General features: G+C 39.9%; 2 protein-coding genes and 1 pseudogene across 3 annotated transcripts in view; 1 reads left to right on the top strand and 2 right to left on the bottom strand.

Annotated features, from left to right (window-relative positions):
• LOC139547605 (zinc finger protein 107-like) overlaps positions 1-20320 on the bottom strand; it is a 123669-nt pseudogene that overhangs the window by 84313 nt on the left and 19036 nt on the right.
• On the bottom strand, positions 6188-16604 carry LOC139546440 (uncharacterized). Of its 2 annotated transcripts, none has more exons than XM_071354823.1 (14): positions 16135-16604; positions 15034-15131; positions 14723-14900; positions 12351-12411; positions 11370-11660; positions 11133-11234; positions 10874-11021; positions 10464-10765; positions 10153-10360; positions 9927-10058; positions 8324-8466; positions 8007-8219; positions 7676-7908; positions 6188-7517 (listed from the first exon to the last, which is right to left on the bottom strand). In XM_071354823.1, exons 1-14 carry the CDS (start codon positions 16334-16336, stop codon positions 6883-6885), a joined length of 2946 nt encoding a protein of 981 aa, XP_071210924.1. In that variant the 5' UTR covers positions 16337-16604; the 3' UTR covers positions 6188-6882. The 2 variants fall into 2 exon arrangements, with proteins under 2 accessions (XP_071210924.1, XP_071210918.1); XM_071354817.1 differs by having other exon boundaries at positions 6190-7517; positions 7676-7911; positions 16135-16603.
• LOC139547314 (S-antigen protein-like) overlaps positions 19604-20320 on the top strand; it is a 63665-nt gene continuing 62948 nt past the window's right edge. Inside the window, exon 1 of the mRNA XM_071356349.1 lies at positions 19604-20039. Coding sequence (XP_071212450.1) covers positions 19742-20039 — 298 coding nt within the window. The 5' untranslated portion in view covers positions 19604-19741. The remainder of the gene's footprint in view (positions 20040-20320) is intronic.

The raw sequence follows: 20320 nt of genomic DNA, 5'->3' as shown, positions 1-20320 counted from the left end.
ATCTTACAGGTGGGCCATCTCTCAGTATTTAGCAAGACTTTCATATGGCCAGGAAGGTCATTGAGAATAACAATAGACAATAGTTATTGTTGCTAGTTTAGGGATGAAGATAGTGAAGGTTCATGAATGTTACAGATGTGGTGTTCACAGTGTGGATGTTGACAGAGGGGGATTCGAACCCTAAAGTAATAGTGGTACAACAGATCATAAAGGTCATTTAATATTCTGGTTTAGGGAGAAATAACTTTTTGGAAACCACTATTCACACTATGTACAGACATAAAAAACCCTCACATCAAGGAGGTTTAACAGTGATGAATGGCTATTCAATATACAACAGTAGTCTTCTGTAACAAGCAATACCTGGTAAATATGTTTACATACATCCATGACTGAATAGTTTCATGAACTCCGTTAAAGGTTTTGTAAGTAAGTTGTAACTGGTCCTCAATCAGCAGTCTGAATTAACCTAGAGGCACCAAAACATCAACGTTTAGAGAAGTTTGGAGATTATTCCACAAGTAAGGTGCAAAGAGCTGATTTACCTAACTCTGTACAGACCAAAGGAATTCCCAGAGCTAGCCATCCCTGAGACTGTGTATGATAACACCAACTCTTACCTCTAATGGTTATTGTAGATGTTAGCTACAGAGGGAGTTACTGTCAAAGAGATTTATAAATGCAAAGAGAGCAATGAATGGACCTACGTGACCACAAAGAGGGTCAAGCCTACTTCCTGATGGAGAATACAGGGATGTGCACTGAACCTGTACCCATAATAAAACAAAGTGCACTATGGTCAAATGCATCTAATGGCTTTAATGAAGTGGCAGCTGCATTCATATAGATGATGTCACCACAGTCTAGGACCAGTAAGAACATCGATTGAATGATCTGCTTTGTACTATTAAGCAAGAGGCCTGACCTATTTCTATAGAAGAAGACCCTTTTTATACTCAGCATCTTAATTAACTAACTCATCAATATATTTTTTTTAAATACAGCTTCATGTCTATACAGAAACACAGCCTAAAACCCCAACTCAGCATCTTAATTAACTAACTGATCAATACGTTTTTAAAATACAGCTTAATGTCTATACAGAAACCCAGCCTATAACCCCAACTCAGCATCTTAATTAACTAACTCATCAATATGTATTTTAAAAGACAGCTTAACGTCTAGACAGAAACCCAGCCTAAAACACCAACTCAGCATCTTAATTAACTAACTCATCAATATGTTTTTAAAAGACAGCTTAATGTCTATACAGAAACCCAGCCTAAAACACCAACTCAGCATCTTAATTAACTAACTCATCAATATGTTTTTTAAAATACAGCTTAACGTCTAGACAGAAACCCAGCCTAAAACAGCAACTCAGCATCTTAATCAACTAACTCATCAATATGTATTTTAAAAGACAGCTTATTAACATCAGATACACCATACAAGGTACATACACTTCAATCATTAGAATTATTTTTGTGCAATCTAGAAAACAACATATACTTAGTTTTTTTGTATTGTTGTACCGGGTCCTGTCCCGTGTATTGTTGTAACGGGTCTCGTCCTGTGTATTGTCATTACGGGTTTCGTCCCGTGTATTGTCATTACGGGTCTCGTCCGTGTATTGTCATTACGGGTCTTGTCCCGTATATTGTCATTACGGGTCTCGTCCCGTGTATTGTCGTAACGGGTCTCGTCCCGTGTATTGTCATTACGGGTCTCGTCCCGTGTATTGTCATTACGGGTCTCGTCCCGTGTATTGTTACTATGGGTCTCGTCCCGTGTATTGTCGTAACGGGTCTCGTCCCGTGTATTGTTATTGCGGGTCTCGTCCCGTGTATTGTCATTACGGGTCTCATCCCGTGTATTGTCATTACGGGTCTCGTCCCGTGTATTGCTACTATGGGTCTCGTCCCGTGTATTGTTACTACGGGTCTCGTCCCGTGTATTGTCATTACGGGTCTCGTCCCATGTATTGTCATTACGGGTCTCGTCCCGTATATTGTCATTATGGGTCTCGTCCCGTGTATTGTCATTACGGGTCTCGTCCCGTGTATTGTTACTATGGGTCTCGTCCCGTGTTTTGTCATTATGGGTCTCGTCCCGTGTATTGTCATTACGGGTCTCGTCCCGTGTATTGTCATTACGGGTCTCGTCCCGTGTTTTGTCATTACGGGTCTCGTCCCGTGTATTGTTACTATGGGTCTCGTCCCGTGTATTGTTGTAACGGGTCTCGTCCTGTGTATTGTCATTACGGGTTTCGTCCCGTGTATTGTTACTATGGGTCTCGTCCCGTGTATTTATTAGAGGTTTACACCTCGCTCATTGTTTGGGTTACAGCCTCGTGTAAAATATACGTGTTTGCTTTGGGCTTCGTCCCCGTCATGTTTATGACGTACGCATCTGTGGGTAAAAAAAAAAAACTATTTTGTATTCCTGCGCCTGTCTCCGATCTTTATACAACGTGACACACTTCAATCATAAGAATCATTTTTGGGCACTCTAGAAAACAACATATACTTAGTTTTACACAGATTCAATAACAATATAAGGTCAATAAAGGTTTTCTGTAAAATAATGACAGCATACTGTAGTTCAGATAGAGCCTGATCAGCAGGGTGGGCAATATAGTACACAACTGTATCGTCTGCATACAGATGCAGGTAGCAGTTTATTTTGACAAAACAATATTGTTAACGTATACAATATAGTTGTTTATTATACATTATAACATATAAAACAATGCCTAGGAACTAAAGATGTTATATGCAACATTTGAACAACAATTTGACCACCCTTGGGTTACGATGTATATGACATGACAAGATACTTTAGTCATCTTTCTTTATTGACATGTTTATAATCCAAAAGTATGTTTTTAGAGGGGAGGGAAATACTGTTTATGTTAAACTGTAGAGAACAAGAACCTTTGGTGAATCAAGGAGTCCCTGATATTTTATATACTACACATGTCCAAAAAGCTGGTTCTGACAATAAACTTTTCAGTTTCAAACGTCAAGACAGGACCGTACTGTAGTACTAGACTATTACACTGTTATGTACTACTAATGTACTAGTATCTAAGATGTTAAGGAATATCAACAAGGGGTACATGCACACAATATAACACATTCCCAGAGCATCTAAGGATACTGACACTGACATTATATTATGTTATGTGACAGTAGCATAAAGATACAGAACCAGTCAAAAGTTTGGACACATCTACTCATTCAAGGGTTTTTCTTTATTTTCACTATTTTATACATTGTAGAATAATATATGAAGACATCAAAACCATGAAATAGCAGTGAAGTCCTATTACCAGATAGGAAGTAGCAGTGAAGTCCTATTACCAGTCTTGTATGTATCAGTTCATGAGGGTTGCCTAATCACACATATGACATTTTGGAAAGATGTGACCTTTTTAACCCCTCAAAACAGCACCTATGACCTCAATGTAAGGCACTTCCGTTTGTCACAGGAAGCTACAATTAAACACATTTCCTCACTGGGACACCCGTTTACATAATCCTGAGTTTCAAGTCTTTATGTTAAAAACGGATTGATTTTCATAGGGTTGAATACCTCTTTTAGGGTCAACTTAACCACTTCCGGTTGCTCCAGGAAGCTGAAAAACAACACAGGTAATCCTTATAGTAGCCTGATTAGTTGTCATTGATGATAGTTTTCTAGGGTAACCCTAACCCACTTAGTCATCCAGTTGAATTTCGAGCAGCAGGCAATGTATTCCTAAGGGGAGAGAACTAAGGCACATTTAGGAATTGATTCACTGTTTTAAGGGTTCATTTCAAATGGTCTGAGTAAATAAGGAGGACCTCCCAACCATTCCTGTGGTTGAATTGTGTTTCTAGCCTCCACGGTTTGGCTGCTGTAACCCAAAAGCACCTTAAATTTAGGTCAGGCTTCATTCTTGGCCTAGAATGTACACACTCTCTCCCTATCTTAATGGATACCTTTATGAAATAGATTCTCTCTCTCTATGACAAAAGACAACAGACATGGCATTGACTCAAATCAAATTTATTTATAAAGCCCTTCTCACATTAGCTGATTTCTCAAAGTGCTGTACAGAAACCCAGCTTAAAACCCCAAACAGCAAGCAATGCAGGTGTAGAAGCATGGTGGCTAGGAAAAACTCCCTAGAAAGGCCGGAACTTAAGAAGAAACCAGAATTTAAAAAAATTAAAGGATCAGGGCTGAGCAGGGACTTCTTTGGCATTTGTACTTTGGTTCTTGTCCCTTTAAGGTTAGAAAGTCCATCAAATCCACATACTTTAGTGTAGACATTCATTTATTTATGATTTCATGACTGTTTGATAGTAGATCCCTGAATGGGAAAAAAAACCTTCTCCAAATAGAAGTATGTTTGTATCACAAATTATCTTAGATATATCTTACAGATATTTTGACCATATCTGACAGGCTCCCCTCTGCAAGGCAATCAAAGGCTCCAGCTCACTGAACTGCCCCTCCCCTTTGCAACAGAAGATAATGAAATGTTGACACCCTGGGAAGATCACCTCCAAATGTCATTCTCTTAGCCTATCAACAATTTTCTGACAGGGAAACATTCAAACTACAGGGACAATTTAAGCCTTTCATGTGGCTCCAGGTCCATAGCTTCAATCAGTAAAGGTAATCCTTATAGTAGCCTGATGAGCTGTCATTGTAGGTGATTTTGCAAGGCAAATCATTCAATTACCCGTGAGGACCTGACATTTTCAGTCAAACTTGCATGGCTAAACATATTACAGAAATTACAGTTTTTGAATTTTTAAAGAGAGGTTTGTTGGGTTCTGAGAATATTTGTCCGTCAAGTTCTTACTCTAATATGTAGAACCAAACATGTTAATGGATAGTATTGTGTCCCATTAGATTTCAAGCAGATGGACCTAGCAGTAAAGAGAGAAGGTACATTTTGGAATTTATTCACTGTTAAGGGTTCATTTCACATGGTCAGAGAATATATGGAGGACCTCAAAAACATTCCTGTGGTTTAATTTGTGTTTCTAGCCTCAACGGATTGGCCGCTGTTACCCAAAATCACCCTCAATTTAGGTCAGGCCTCATTTTGGGCCTACTTTTTTGTCTTGAGAGAAAACAGCCCATGCTTCCTATGAACACAACTTTTTCAACATTTCAAGATAGCAGTTTGTTCAATAGGAGAACAGGGCTCTGGCGGGTTAGGTTTCGGAGAAAATGGACCTCAAAGAGAACAAAATACACGGGCGCATGTTCTCCAACTCTATTGCTCCTTTGGATACATCTTTATGAAAGCTATTCTACTGGAAGTGAGGAAACATTCCCAAAAGGAGGGGGTAAAGGTTATTGTAGAATAAAAAGGTAAAATTAACATTTTCACATGTATGAGGAGGAGGGCCACTGCGGTGAGAACGGAAGACTAGGACGCGGGCCCGGGTGGAGCCGCCGCGGGTGCAGATCTTGATGGTAGTAGCAAATATTCAAACGAGAGCTTTGAAGGCCGAAGTGGAGAAGGGTTCCATGTGAACAGCAGTTGAACATGGGTCAGTCGGTCCTAAGAGATGGGCGAACGCCGTTCGGAAGGGAGGGGCGATGGCCTCCGCCCCCGGCCAATCGAAAGGGAGTCGGGTTCAGATCCCCGAATCCGGAGTGGCGGAGATGGGCGGCACGAGGCGTCCAGTGCGGTAACGCGACCGATCCCGGAGAAGCTGGCGGGAACCCCAGGGAGAGTTCTCTTTTCTTTGTGAAGAGCAGAGCGCCCTGGAATGGGTTCTCCCCGAGAGAGGGGCCCAAGCCCTGGAAAGCATTGCGGTTCCGGCGGCATCCGGTGAGCTCTCCCGGGCCCTTGAAATTCTGGGGAAGAGGGTGTAAATGTCTGGGGATGTTTAAAAATGGAAAAAGCTCAAAATTTTCCCAAAATGCTCTCAAATTATAGGTCTAGTCACACTGGAACAGAGCATTTGTGATACATCGCTGTGACTGTCCAATCTATGGATCTATGCAGCCTCAAAAAAAGCTTGTTTTTACTGTACGTTCAAATCATTGCCCATTTTCGTAATACCTAATACAACAAAATTGTATTCAGTTTACTGGATTTTAGGTGCACCTTACCAATCACATGAATCATCTCCTTTCCTCTTGCTGGCTTCTCCACTTGTCACAGCAGTGGAGCAGTGTAAACATTCATCTTTTAATGATTTCTTGACTGTTTGATAGTAGATCCCTGAATGGTAAAAAAAAAAACTCTCCAAATAGAAGAAGTATGTTTGTAGCTCAAAATATTTTACAGATATATCTTACTGATATTTTGAACATATCTGACAGGCTCCCAGAGGCAGGGCAATCAAAGGCTCCAGCTCACTGAACTGCCCCTCCCCTCTGCAACAGAAGATAATGAAATGTTGACATCCTGGGAAGATCACCTCCAAAGGTCATTCTCTTAGCCTCTCAACAATTTTCTGACAGGGAAACATTCAAAACTACAGGGACAAACAATTGCTTCTGGCCTGTTCGGTTGCATTTGACTTTATTATTGTACCAAAACTTCTCAGACTAGAAAATACAATTAGAAAGTACATTTAGAAACTATGATTAGAAACTATGGCCAACTATATTCAAACTATGATCATATGCGATAATTAAAAATGGTGAGAAACTATGAATAAACTGAACAACGATGAAGCCATGTGTGTGTGTGTGTGTGATGATCTATTATTTAATATTGCACATTCTCTTTCAATATGTATAACAGAAGAAAACAAAATGTTGACAGGCTGGGAAGATCCAAAGGTCACTTCCAAAGGTCACTCTCTTATCTCCGCCACAGCACCACCCAAGGGGAGTTGTTTTGAGACCCATCTGACGGACCTAGTTGTCAAGCCATTCCAAATCTTCTCCTTCTCCAACAAAAGATTTTCTTGACACCCCATAGTCAAATAACAGTTCTTGTTGCACCTGAATGTCTCGTAGGGCAATGAAAAGGATGATGTTCCACACATTGCCATCCTCTTCTAATTGCTGAAGCTGACCCTTTATGTTGCTTCTCTTTCTGGAATGATTTATCCTACGTCCAATTGTGTCCATCTCTGGGTGGCAAGGGCAGGGCACAGTCTTTGCATCTATACAGTACGTTTTCCCTGACGATTCCTTGTAGAAGTAAATGAACCCCATCTCGTCATTATCTGTTGCTTCCAACAATTCTTTCCCCTGCTTCCCTGAGAGTGGGAGACCGTGGTAGTCACAGACAACTTCCCCTTTAGCAAATGGACGTGTCGTCATGACCTTTTTTCCTTTATCAGGGTCAGTGGCAATGTACAGTCCTTTCCACTTCTGTGACTTCACCAGCTTCTTAATTGCCTTGTTGTCTTTTGGTGTGTCAGTGTTAATTGAAGGTTGCCAGTAACAAAGGACATTCTCCACTTTCACTTTGTTCTTCTCCCAGTTCTGCCTTTCAATGTATCTCTCTACTTGACTTGCAGTGGGCTGTCTTCTGGGGAAGTGCGCTGTAACAAAAAAATAAGTGTTATTAATAATTTCATTTATTCAATAGTAGAAGCCCTTATCAAGTAGTACTTTATTTACTGACTAAATAAAGTAAATTTTTGTAATATATAATATAACAAAATTGTATTTAGTTTAGTGTATTTTAGCTGCTTCATACCGATCACATAATCACGTCTCATTTTCTCTTGCTGGCTTCTCCACTTGTCATAGCAGTATCTCTCATACGTTCCTGCAATCAGTCGTCTGTCCTTCGTCTTGATTGATTGTCCATCAATTGTGACAGGGAAGTGTTCATAGAAGAGTTTCAAGGTCTGTGCCTCATCCAACTTTTTGCTGCTGGACAATGCTCCTTTTCTCCTTGTGCTTGCACAGGAGGGGCCTGCAGTCTCACTACTTGAAAAAGGGAACATAACACATTTGTATCTATATGTAGCAGCATTTACAAGACAATGTAAAGTGTAATTTATATAATTAGTGTAAATACTTACTCAGATTCAATGGACATGGCAACTTTGGAGATCAGCTTCATTTCCATGCAGGCATTGACTGTTGTCTTCAAGCAGTAATGCTTTTTAGTTGTAGCAGTTGTATGGGCCAAGTAGTCAGCAACAAGGGACATCTCTTGGTCTGTGAAGCTGGCTTTGGTATTTGTCTCAAAAACTTTTCTTGCTACCTGGCTCGTGATGTTGGGCAAGTTGTATCTGATGAAAGAACAAGAAAAACAGTTTGGTTTCAGAAAACTGTACTGTCCAAAAAGTATTGTGGAATGATTAAACAGTGTTCTCCTTAACAGTGGTGTACTTACTTGGCATGAAACCTTTGTAGGTCATTGGATGGGTTGTAGATGGGTTTCCCGGTTGTGGAAATGAAGAATCTCTCATCTTCTTGCATGTCATCAGAGTTTTTAAGAAAAGCTGGTCGAACATGTCGGTAGTACACATCGAACCACTGAAAATATAGACAACATTAATACATGTAAATAGGGGGCACCCGATTCACTTCTGGATAAAATCGTGCCCAATTTAAACGTCCTCGTACTCTGCCCTAGATTATATGATATGCATATTATTATTACTATTGGATAGAAAACACTCTGACGTTTCTAAAACTGTTTGAATTATATCTGTGAGAAAAACAGAACTCATTTGGCAGGCAAACTTCCAAACAGGAAGTGAAAATTCGGAAATGGGTCTCTGTGAAAGGCATTGCCTATTCAATTGTCTTTTATTTATGGATCTGTATGCACTTCACACGCCTTCCACTAGATGTCAACAGGCAGTAGAACGTGGAATGAAGTCTCTAGCCTTTCCTGGGACCGGATGGGACTCGTTGGAGTGAGAGGTCAGCCATATTAGTAGTACTTGGCAACGCACTTCGGTTTGTCATATCGTTTTCTGCAATGCATTAGGTAGACACGAAGAAATGCTCCGTCTGGGAAGTTATTGGATTGATTTCTGAAAAACACCCTAAAGATGGATTCTCAACTGAGTTTGACCAGTTTATTCGACTATTATGACTTTTTGAATTTTTCGTTCATGCGTAAAATCTTCATGGACACGTGAGCTCCACTATGCAAGCCAAAATTGCTAATTCGACAGAAGAAATGGACAATCTAAAACAAAAAACAATTTATTGTGGAATTAGTATTCCTGGCACTGCATTCTGATGAAAGATCATCAAAGGTAAGGGAATATTTATGATGTAATTTCGTATTTTCGTTTTTGACTCTTTGGACTCCATCATGGCGGAGAATGGCTGAGCGCTGTCTCAGATTATTGCATGCTGTGCTTTGTACTAAAGTATTTTTTTAAAAATCTAACACAGCGGTTGCATTAAGAACCAATGTATCTTTAATTATATATGCAACTTGTATTTTTCAGCAAAGTTTATGATGGGTTTCTGTTAGATTACGTGGCTGTCTAAAATTTCTCCAGACATTTTGGTGCCATTTGTGACCATGGCTGCAATGTAAAACCTAGATTTGTAGCTATAAATATGCAGATTTTCGAACAAAACATAAATGTATTGTATAACATGATGTCATAAGACTGTCATCTGATGAAGTTGTTCAAAGGTTAGTGATTAATTTTATCTCTATTTGTGGGTTTTGTGAAAGCTATCTTTGCGGTGCAAAACTGCCGTTGTGTTTTGGGCTATTGTGGTGAGCAAACATAAATATATGTTGTGTTTTCGCTGTAAAACATTTTAAAAATCGGACATGTTGGCTGGATTTGCAAGATGTTTATCTTTCATTTGCTGTATTGGACTTGTGATTTCATGAAAATATATTATATCATATTCCCTGTGGCGCTAGGCTAGGTTATGCTAGTCAGCGTTTCTGATGAGGAGGATCCCGGATCCTGTATTAAATCACATTCACAATAACAGATTGTAGTAAATATACTTACTGCATGTTCCTCCTCATCTAACAAAATGGTTGCAACTTGCTGCGTTGCTGTTTCGTGCATCTTAACACCGACGACAGTCCAATTCTCACCATCTGGCAACTTGCACGCGCTCCTTGAGAGCCATTCGCTCAGCTGCAATTGGAACAGTGACATATTAATAAAACAAATGCCAAAGAAGCAAATACAATTCAACATTATAGCAAATTTATGACATTAGTTAACTTACGGTCAAATGTTTGATCACTCCAGCCCTTTGGAGATGTTTGAGCATGAGCAGAGACTCAAGGTAGTACAGAACATGCAGTTGTTCAGTTTCCAGCAAGGATTCTTCATTCATGGCCTTCCCAATGATACACAGAAATTCGTTCTTCGCCACCCTCAAAATTTCCCAACATTCTTTTGGTGTCTTCGCAACTGACACCATCTGTATGTATCTGCAGAAAAACAATAATACATTAATTATTTTAAGAACGTTGATAATACACACTTATTAAAAATAAAAAAACATTTCTGTGAGGATCAATTGGAAATATATACCTTTTTCCAGTAGTTTCCTGAGACACCTGCTTGCTCATGGACTTCTGCAGTTCATTCAAGCATAGGAGGAAATGCTTGCATTGCTCAAACACGGCTCTGTCTGTCTGAATAAGGCTTGTAGTGGTGATGTTGTAGCGAATAAATCTCTTCAAATTCTTCATGTAGTTGGCAATGGTTTGCTTCTTCTGTCCGATGTCTGCAAGCTTGGTAAAAAATGATCTGCTTTTTTCCAAGTTATTAACAAAATCCAGCGATGGTTTGTTTGAGTCCATGTAAAACAAAAACCTTGACACATTTGCAACCTGTACATGAAAATAATATTAATTACATAGTTAATAACTACTTTAAAATCTATTAATTCTCATTAAAATATGTAAACAGTTAAATTAAAGTAACATCTCTGTACACACCTCCTGTTTGAAATTGGGAATTTTGTTGTCGTCACGGAGATATTTCCCAAATCCAGCCAGCAGATCACAATCCAGAGGGTGCTTTTGGTATAAACCACTGCTTTGCATCACCTTTCTCAGTTTGGTGTCCCATACCTGGTTCAATGGTCTAGAAAATATTTGGTATGCAGATTAGAATAAATAAAATACATCCATGTTTGCTTCTATACTTCTACGTAGTACTTGTTAATGAAAATGATTTCTATTTGTATTTACTTACGGTTGGTACAGCGCCGACTGGTCATCTTCCATGTTGACGTCTGATTCTTCATCTATATTTTCATCTGTAGTTGGTACCAACACTTGAGCCACTTCCACTTGGCTGAAATATCATACAGATTAACAAAAACATTTATATTATTTTACAATCAAACATAATTGGACAACAGTTCAAATGAGTTCCAATAGCATGTAACTTAAACATATATTATTTTATCAGTGCAAAATAGTAGCTTACCCAGTTATTAGTTTGGCTTCTGGCTTGTTCGTAACAAAATGACCCATTTGTTCACGGTTCTTAATCAGAGGTTGGAGTGCGTCCTGTTGTGTCACAATACAGCTGAGTATTCTGTAGTCAATAATCCTGCCGTGCCAAAGATGCTCTATCATGGAGTCGCGGGAATTACGAACTTCCTGATCAATCTTTTGTTTTGATTCTGTCTTCATGCAGACTCTGCTGAGATGTATAGATATGCTTTCCTGGTTCTTCATGCAAAATCTGCACACAATAGGGATCCTTCTTTGTTTTCTGTAACACAGTGAATGCACAATAAGTACATGTAATGAAGTTATTACTTAAAACCTCTCTGGGATATGTGGTACGGTAAAAAAGCTCAAATGTTTCCAAAAATGGTCTCAAATTAGAGACCTAGTCACACATGAACAGAGCATGTGTGATACATCACGGTGACTGTCCAATTTATGGATCTATGCACGCTCAAAAATATGGATTTTTTTGCTGAAAATTCAATTCAGGTTTGTTTTTCAAATTAGTCTGCGGATGTCTAAAATCTCAAAAAAGCTCCAATGTTTACACAAATGGTCTCAAAGTATACGTCTAGTCACACCTGAACAGAGCCTGTGTGATACATCACTGATCTATGATCACGGATCTATGCACCCTCAAAACTGGCTTGTTTTGGCTGTACGTTCAGCCTCAAACCAAGGTTGTTTTTACTGTATGTTCAAATCATGGCCTATTTGTCTAAATTGTCTGGGGGTGTTTAAAAATCGAAAAAAGCTCAAAACTTTCCAAAAATGGTCTCAAATTATAGGTATGGGCACACTGGAACAGAGCATGTGTGAGCTATGACTGTGACTTTCCTATTTTGGGATATATTCAGCCTCAAAACAGGCTTGTGTTTGCTTAATGGTCAAACCATTTTTTATTTCTCTAAATTGTTTGGGGGTCTTCAAAAATCAATAAAAAGTACTGTACTGGTGTCTTCTTGCTGGTTTGGACGTCCGTGTCTCTGGTTCCTCTGAGTCTGGTCTTTCTCCTGCCAAAGAAAGTGTGTTTTTTAAAATAGAGACCCGAATGAAACCTCCACATGATAAAACGGCATTGCTACGAGGGTAAATCCTGATCAGATCCCTCAATAACCTCAGCCCAGTTTTAACTATCTTGGTGCGATTTTAAATCAAATGTTGTAGAGTTTACTGGTAATTACTAATATTTACATTACTTATTTATTCATTCTGTTTTACAAGTCAGAACACAAAAAACGAAACAGTTCTAAATATATAACTTTCAAAGCTGTATGATACAGAATGCGACCTACAGTCGCGGCCAAAAGTTTTGAGAATGACACAAATATTAATTTCCACAAAGTTTGCTGCTTCAGTGGCTTTAGATATTTTTGTCAGATGTTACTATGGAATGCTGAAGTATAATTACAAGCATTTCATAAGTGTCAAAGGCTTTTATTGACAATGACATGAAGTTGATGCAAAGAGTCAATATTTGCAGTGTTGACCCTTCTTTTTCAAGACATCTGCAATCCACCCTGCTCTCAATTAACTTATGGGCCACATCCTGACTGAGGGCAGCCCATTCTTGCATAATCAATGCTTGGAGTTTGTCAGAATTTGTGGGTATTTGTTTGTCCACCCACCTCTTGAGGATTGACCACAAGTTCTCAATGGGATTACAGTCTGGCGAGTTTCCTGGCCATGGACCCAAAATATTGATGTTTTGTTCCCCGAGCCACTTAGTTATCACTTTTTCCTTACGGCAAGGTGCTCCATCATGCTGGAAAAGGCATCGTTCGTCACCGAACTGTTCCTGGATGGTTGGGAGAAGTTGCTCTCGGAGGATGTGTTGGTACCATTCTTTATTCATGGCTGTGTTCCTAGGCAACATTGTGAGTGAGCCCACACCCTTGGCTAAGAAGCAACCCCACACATGAATGGTCTCAGGATGCTTTACTGTTGGCATGACACAGGACTGATGGTAGCGCTCACCTTGTCTTCTCCGGACAAGCTTTTTTCCGGATGCCCCAAACATTCGGGAAAGGGGATTCATCAGAGAAAATGACGTTACCCCAGTCCTCAGCAGTCCAATCCCTGAATGACTTTAGCTTCCCTCCAGGCCTGAGGGCACACACTTTCTAGTACGCTTAAATTAAAGACAAGGCAAATAGGAGTGGCAATATCGGCCGCTATTATCCTCAATTTTCCATCCACGTTGTCAGACACAGGTGACAAGTCATTGTTGATATTTTCGCCCAAAATGTCATTGAAGATGCTCCAAAGATTTTTACTATCATTCTTCATGTCATTTATCTTTGTTTCATAGTGTAGTTTCTCCTTCTTTTTATTTAGTCACATGATTTCTCAATTTGCAATTTGTTTGCCAATCAGTTATACAGCCAGACCTATTTGCCATCTCTTTTGCCTCCCTCTTCATCATACCATTTTTTGATTCCTCATCAATCCACGTGGATTTAATAGTTTTTACAGTCATTTTCTTATCGGGTGCATGCTTATTAGTAACTGGGATAAGCAATTTCATAAATGTGTCAAGGGCAGCGTCTGGTTGCTCATTACACACCACGGACCAACAAATATTAATTACATCAACAACATAGGAATCACTACAAAAACTTATTGTTTGACCTCTTTTACACAATATTAGGCCCAGCCTTTGGAACTGTGGTTTTCCTAGACATGGCTACTATATTGTGATCACTACATCTGATGGATCTGGATACTGCTTTCAAACACATTTCTGCAGCATTAGTAAAGATATGACCAAAACATGATGATTTCATTCCTCTACTGTTTGTAACTACCCTGGTAGGTTGACTGATAACCTGAACAAGGTTGACGGCACTGGTTACAGTTTGAAGCTTTCTCTTGAGTGGGCAGCCTGATCACAGCTTTCCTCCAGTATTAGTTAATTAATTAACAGTGTCTTGAGTTTAGTTTGCCTGTTCTACAGTCTTGTAAAGATAGGGGGGTTGACTGGGAAAGGCAATGTAACATCCATGTTTTATGGAAGTTTTTGTAAAACATGCACCTTACATTGGATCATCTTTTAACTTTCTAAAGCTAACTTTCATCAAGGTTTTATATGGTCTATTGGTTTCTCTCTTTTCATTGGCAGAATCCTTTTTCAGTGTTATGATATTCATAACATCCATATCCACCAGTCTATCTTCCTGTCAACTAACATAACTCTGCTGGTTGTCCTGGTAACAGATACCAGTCTATCTTCCTGTCAACTAACATAACTCTGCTGGTTGTCCTGGTAACAGATACCAGTGGGCAGATCTATTGTATTTGTTCAAACTAAACTACAGCACTTACTTTGATGAGACAAATCTGATCCTTTCTTCTCTTCTCCTCCTCTCACAGTTCCACTCAGCCCCGTTGTTTTCCTGCAGTCCACTAGCTGCACAGACAACTTCTTCATACCCAGCAGTAAGGTGCTACCGGGAGAGGCACGACACGGGGACTCCGGGAGGGTGGAAGGGCTAGCATTTTCCTGGTAACCATAAAGAGGGGACAGACACATATCATTATGGATGCTTATGTCACTGTTGACATAAAGTGCTTTACAGAAACCCAGCCCAGACCCCGATAGAGCCAGCTGTATGCTAGACCAGACCAAGCTGTACCATCTGGTGTTCTGATCTGGAGAGACTCTTCTCTGACTCATCAGCATCAGGATGTTGTTGAGGCTCCCCAGAGGATCCAGGATAGTCACGTCTCTCTCCTGTGTGAATGACAACATCAAACAGACAGTAAACTTATGACCATCTATTGCAATTACAGAGTGTTACAAGAGGCATGAATATTTGTCTAAAAAGGGCCTAAATTAGCCACTTTAATTATGCTTTTGTTTGTGATCAGTGGTATAAAATACTTTAAAGTACGATTTAAGTAGTTATTCAGGGTATCTGTACTTTACTATTTTTGACTAATTTGACTTTTACTTCACTATATTCCTAAAGAAAATGATGTACTTTTTACTCCATACATTTTCCCAGACACCCAAAAGTACTCATTACATTTTGAAGGCTTAGCTGGACAGGAAAATGGTCCAATTCACGCACTAATCAAGAGAACATCCCCGGTAATCATTACTGCCTCTGATCTGGCGGACTCACTAAACACACGTTTCAATTGTAGATTGTCTGAGAGTTGGAGTGTGTCCCTGGCTATCCGTAAATGTAAAAAATTTAAAAAACGAGAAAATGGCACCATCTGGTTTGCTTAATATAAGGAATTTGAAATTATTTATAAACTTTACTTGAGAAACTTCAGTATATTTTAGACTTTTACTCAGGAAGTATTTTACTAGGTGACTCACTTTTACTTGGGTAATTTTCTATTCAGGTATCTGTACTTTTACTCAAGTATGACAATTGCGTACTTTTCCCACCACTGTGATGCAAATGTTAAAGGGCCGTTCCACAAAATGGGTGCATTTTGCATCCCTTTGATATTTTAAGTATAAATGATGCACTGTATATTATATTTTAAAAGCCTGTTATATTAGAATAAGTGCACTTTAATATAGACCACATAGAGAATTCAATAAATACAATTTTGAAGTGCACAAAATATATGTACCAATGGCAGATTGCCCCTTAAACAACTCCTACAGTACTGAACAACATATTAAAGTGCAGAACTTCAGTATAATGCCCCTTAAAAACCACACATTAGTTAAACAACTGCATAGTTTGTGTCCCTGTTTTTAAGACAGTACTCACTGGTGGTAATCGGAACTTCAGTCTCCTCTTTTATTGCGATATCCTCCTCTTTTACTCGAAAAGGTTCTTCCTCTTCTTTCAATTTTACAGCATCTTCCTCCTTTTTGATTCCGAAAGCTTCTACCTCTTTTTCCACTTTGACAACCTCTTTCCCATATTCCTCTTTCACTGTAATATCATCCTCTTGTTTCTCCTTTTTCATTCTTCAAGCCTCTTTGCCTCCTTTCACCAGAGTTTCTTTCTCCGTCTAGATTTGTGCGTTTATGCTCCGGGAAATTAGCCTAGTGCAGTATCAATGTAACACATTTGCTAATTTAACAAGTAAATTACGTTTATAAATGAACCAGTAGATAGGTAAACAGAATTATGTTCGAAACACTAAGAGTAATATACACAAGAATGGTCTAAAGAGTTTTAGGTTTGTTAGCAAAGCCCCGCGTGGTTAAACCAGAAGCCTTTTGTCGCTGTTGAAGAAGCCTCCTGTCCCGTCCACTAGATTATACGTCACGCAAGAAGCATCACCTGAAAGACCCCAACACACCCTTTCTGCTGGCTGGAGTGGGTAACGCAGTTTGGAAACAATAGTTACTACACTTTTGTATTGGAAAGAACGTCATAATAATTTAACAATAAGCTGATATATTTTCTCTTACGTCTTACAAATAATACCGTCCTGTATACAGACGTAGAAGCTTAATAGTGTAATAATAATAGCGACCCTGGGTTTATAATTGCGGAAATCGACCGTGCCGCACGAGCATGCTTCTGCGGCACAGTCGATAGCGCGCCGGACCTCGGGCTACTGTTTCATTACAATATGAATATGTAAATGTTGAATAAATACTAATATGATTAGGTAGTGTTTTAATACACATTTGCTCTGTTCATTTTTTACATTCGTTTTTATTTAGATGTGACGGTACTATTCCCTTAAAGCTACGCTCTTTAAGATACAAATCATCCTGTAAACCAGGGGTGGGCAACTCCAGTCCTCGGGGCCTGATTGATGTCACACTTTTTCTCCCTCCCTAGCAAACACAGCTGATTAATCAAATTGCATTCTAAACTGAAGATCATGAATTGTTGATTATTGGAGTCAGGTGTGTTAGCTGGGGCTGGGGCAAAACTGTGACACTAATCAGGCCCTCGAGGACTGGAATTTCCCAACCCCGCTGTAAACAATAGAGCAAATGCATCACATTCAAATAGCACTTGATTATCTGTAGTGCTTTACACTGAGTCTACAAAACATTAAGAACACCTGCTCCTTCCATGACATAAACTGACCAGGTGAATACAGGCTAAAGCTATGATCCCTTATTGATGTCACAAGTTAAATCCACTTCAATCAGTGTAGATGAAGGGGAGGAGTCAGGTTAAATAAGGATTTTTAAGCCTTGAGACAAATGAGACATGGATTGTGTATGTGTATCATTCAGAGGGTGAATGGGGAAGACAAAATATTTAAGTGTCTTTGAACGGGGGATGGTAGTAGGTGCCAGGTGCACCGGTTTGTGTCAAGAACTGCAAAGTTGCTGGGTTTTTCCAGCTCAACAGTTTCCCATGTGTAGCAAGAGTGGTCCACCATCCTAACAGTGCCGTTTAAGATGAGGCAGAACGATTTGTTTTTTCATGAGCATGGCCTTATTTCTATTACAGCATATTAGATGACTGCCAATCATATTCCATTCACCCTGTTCAATGTAACAGCGATAGGTTTAGACTACTACATGATACTAACATTTCCCCTATACCTATCATGAGGTTTCTACAACCTGCCTATGAATTAAAGTTTACAACGTAGGTGCACACAGGTCGAGAGAAAAATTTGAGGTGACAGACAGTGACACATTCAATACCGCCTTGCACACTCTTGCCTGCATCTAGCTGATATACGGTGTAATCATTAGTCCAACAGTTGCAAACGAGAGTTTCTATTGGACAAATTCAGGTATGTTTATCCCCGTTTTGTTCCGTTTAAGAAACGTTTTTCAACAACAATCGGCGGAATGTGTGATCTAACTTGAACTTTAAGTAGCCTATATTTGATGTGATATATTCCTTTCGAGACAGGATTGTGTCACGGCACAGATCTGGGGAAGTGTACCAAAACATTTCTGCCACATTGAAGGTCCCAAAGAACACAGTGGCCTCCATCATTCTTAAATGGAAGAAGATTGGAACCACCAAGACCCTTCCTAGTGCTGGCGGCTCAGCCAAACTGAGCAATAGGGGGAGAAGGGCCTTGGTCAGAGAGGTGACCAAGAACCCGATGGTCACTCTGACAGAGCTCAAGAGTTCCTCTGTGGAAATGGGAGAACCTTCCAGAAGACCAACCATCTCTGCAGCACTCCACCAATTAGGCCTTTATGGTAGAGTGGCCAGACGGAAGCCACTTCTCCGTAAAAGACAAAAGAAAGCCACCACCCAAAAGGACACTTTAGAGACTGGAAGGGAAAAGGTGCATGTGCTCTACACAGGTAGAGCCGTATCTGTCCATGTTACCTTAAACAAAGCAGGCACTGCTTCATGTGGCCTCACCTACACTCACCTTAATAGCCCATATGCCACTGGGTGATAGAAATTGTCATAGTTTTAGGGCAACATTATGTGAGGTGTTATTATGTGTTGTTAGCGATGAGCTTTGGTCAATTTAGCTTGGAATATGCCACCCTCTTCAATCTGTCACCTAATCCTACCTAATGGGCAGGTCAGCCCTGGAGGAAAGTATTGGCTGTAAGAAGGAAGAGAAAACATAACATCTGGTTGTTTTTTCTCCAATCTGCGTTACCCACTCCAGCCAGCTGATGGCGATATGAGTCTTTCGGGTGATGCTTCTTGCGTGACGTGTATTCTAGTGGACGGGACAGGATGCTTCTTCAACTGCGACAAAAGGCTTCTGATTCAATCAACGCGGTGGTTTGCGAGCTAACATAAAACAGAAACATTGAAGAGTTTGTTAGTAAAACGTTTACTGTTGACAGGAGAACAAGAGGAGACAATAGGACGAGGTGGATAATTTTATAATAAGGCCGTTTAATCACATGTAAAGATATCTTAGTAAAATCTTGCAGCAAGGCTCTTTCTGTCTGACTCCTAGTGAATTGTCCGGGAAAGAGACCAGTTTCCAGAATTGTACAGTACTATATAGACAACAAGCAAAGTAGGTAGATCTGCGAGTCCGGCCTTCCGATTGGTCGATCTGGGTCTTGGGTAGTCCTGATCAGGCCTGGTGTCCACGTTCCATTGGTTCCTGAGATAGTTCTTTGTCCTGAGGTCCAACCATGGGTTGGGTGTGTCTGTGTGATTGTCATGGGGGAGGGGAGTTGTGGGTGTCGTGTATATGTCCAATGAGTCCAGCATATGTCCAAGAGAAAGAGGGGGTGTGTATGTTGTGTCAACTATAGCTAATGTTGAGAAGTTGTTAAAACAAGTTACCAATATCTAATACAATTTCTTACAGTCTTTAAACCAATCTTGTGTATATTACTCTTAGTGTTTGGCTCATAATTATGTTTACGTATCTACTCGTTCATTTAAACGTAATTTGAGTCTTAAATTAGCAAATGTGTTAAATTGATACTGCACTAGGATAATCGCCCGGAGCATGAGCTCACTAAGCTCGACGGAGAAAGAAGCTCTGATGAAAGGAGAGGGAGAAGCTTTCAGGATGATAAAGGAGGAAGAGGAGGCTATCACATTGACAGAAGAGGATGATATTACAGTGAAAGAGGAAGATGGGAAAGAGGTTGTCAGAGTGGAAGAGGAGGAGGTAGTAACTTTCAGAATCAAAAAGGAGGAAGATGCCATAACATTGAAAGAAGAGGAAGAACATTTTGTAGTAAAAGAGGAAGAGGAGGCTATCTCAATAAAAGAGGAGGAGAGGGAATTTCCGATTACCACCAGTGAGTACTGTCTTAAAACCAGGGTCACAAACGATGCAGTTGTTGAACTAATGGGGTCTAATTTGTGGAACGTCCCAACAGGAATCTGTTCCAAAATCTTCGTAAAGTACAAGGATGCCAACAAACGCCGCAAACAAAGTAGCATGGTCAATTCACCGAGCTAACACGCTGCCGAATAGGCATCAACTCACCACGTAGCTTATTCTTAATGTTTGTCCGTAGGCTACCAGAGTGGATTAACGTGGTGAGTGAAACACGTAATGAAATAGCCCACTCCCTTC

This window comes from Salvelinus alpinus, chromosome 2 (assembly GCF_045679555.1).
Source record: "Salvelinus alpinus chromosome 2, SLU_Salpinus.1, whole genome shotgun sequence".
Taxonomy (NCBI): Eukaryota; Metazoa; Chordata; class Actinopteri; order Salmoniformes; family Salmonidae; genus Salvelinus; species Salvelinus alpinus.
The sequence above is the reverse complement of the archived record's forward strand: the minus strand, read 5'-3'. Positions and strand labels throughout refer to the sequence as shown.

Bases quoted from the DNA above. Each gene is read 5' to 3' on its own strand.
- LOC139546440 (XM_071354817.1), bottom strand. From the start codon at position 16,336: ATGAAAAAGGAGAAACAAGAGGATGATATTACAGTGAAAGAGGAATAT. The intron at 10,361-10,463 runs GTATATATTTCC...GTTTTTCTGCAG, and splicing joins CAGGAAACTACTGGAAAAAG to ATACATACAGATGGTGTCAG. The intron at 10,059-10,152 runs GTAAGTTAACTA...TTCCAATTGCAG, and splicing joins GAGTGATCAAACATTTGACC to CTGAGCGAATGGCTCTCAAG.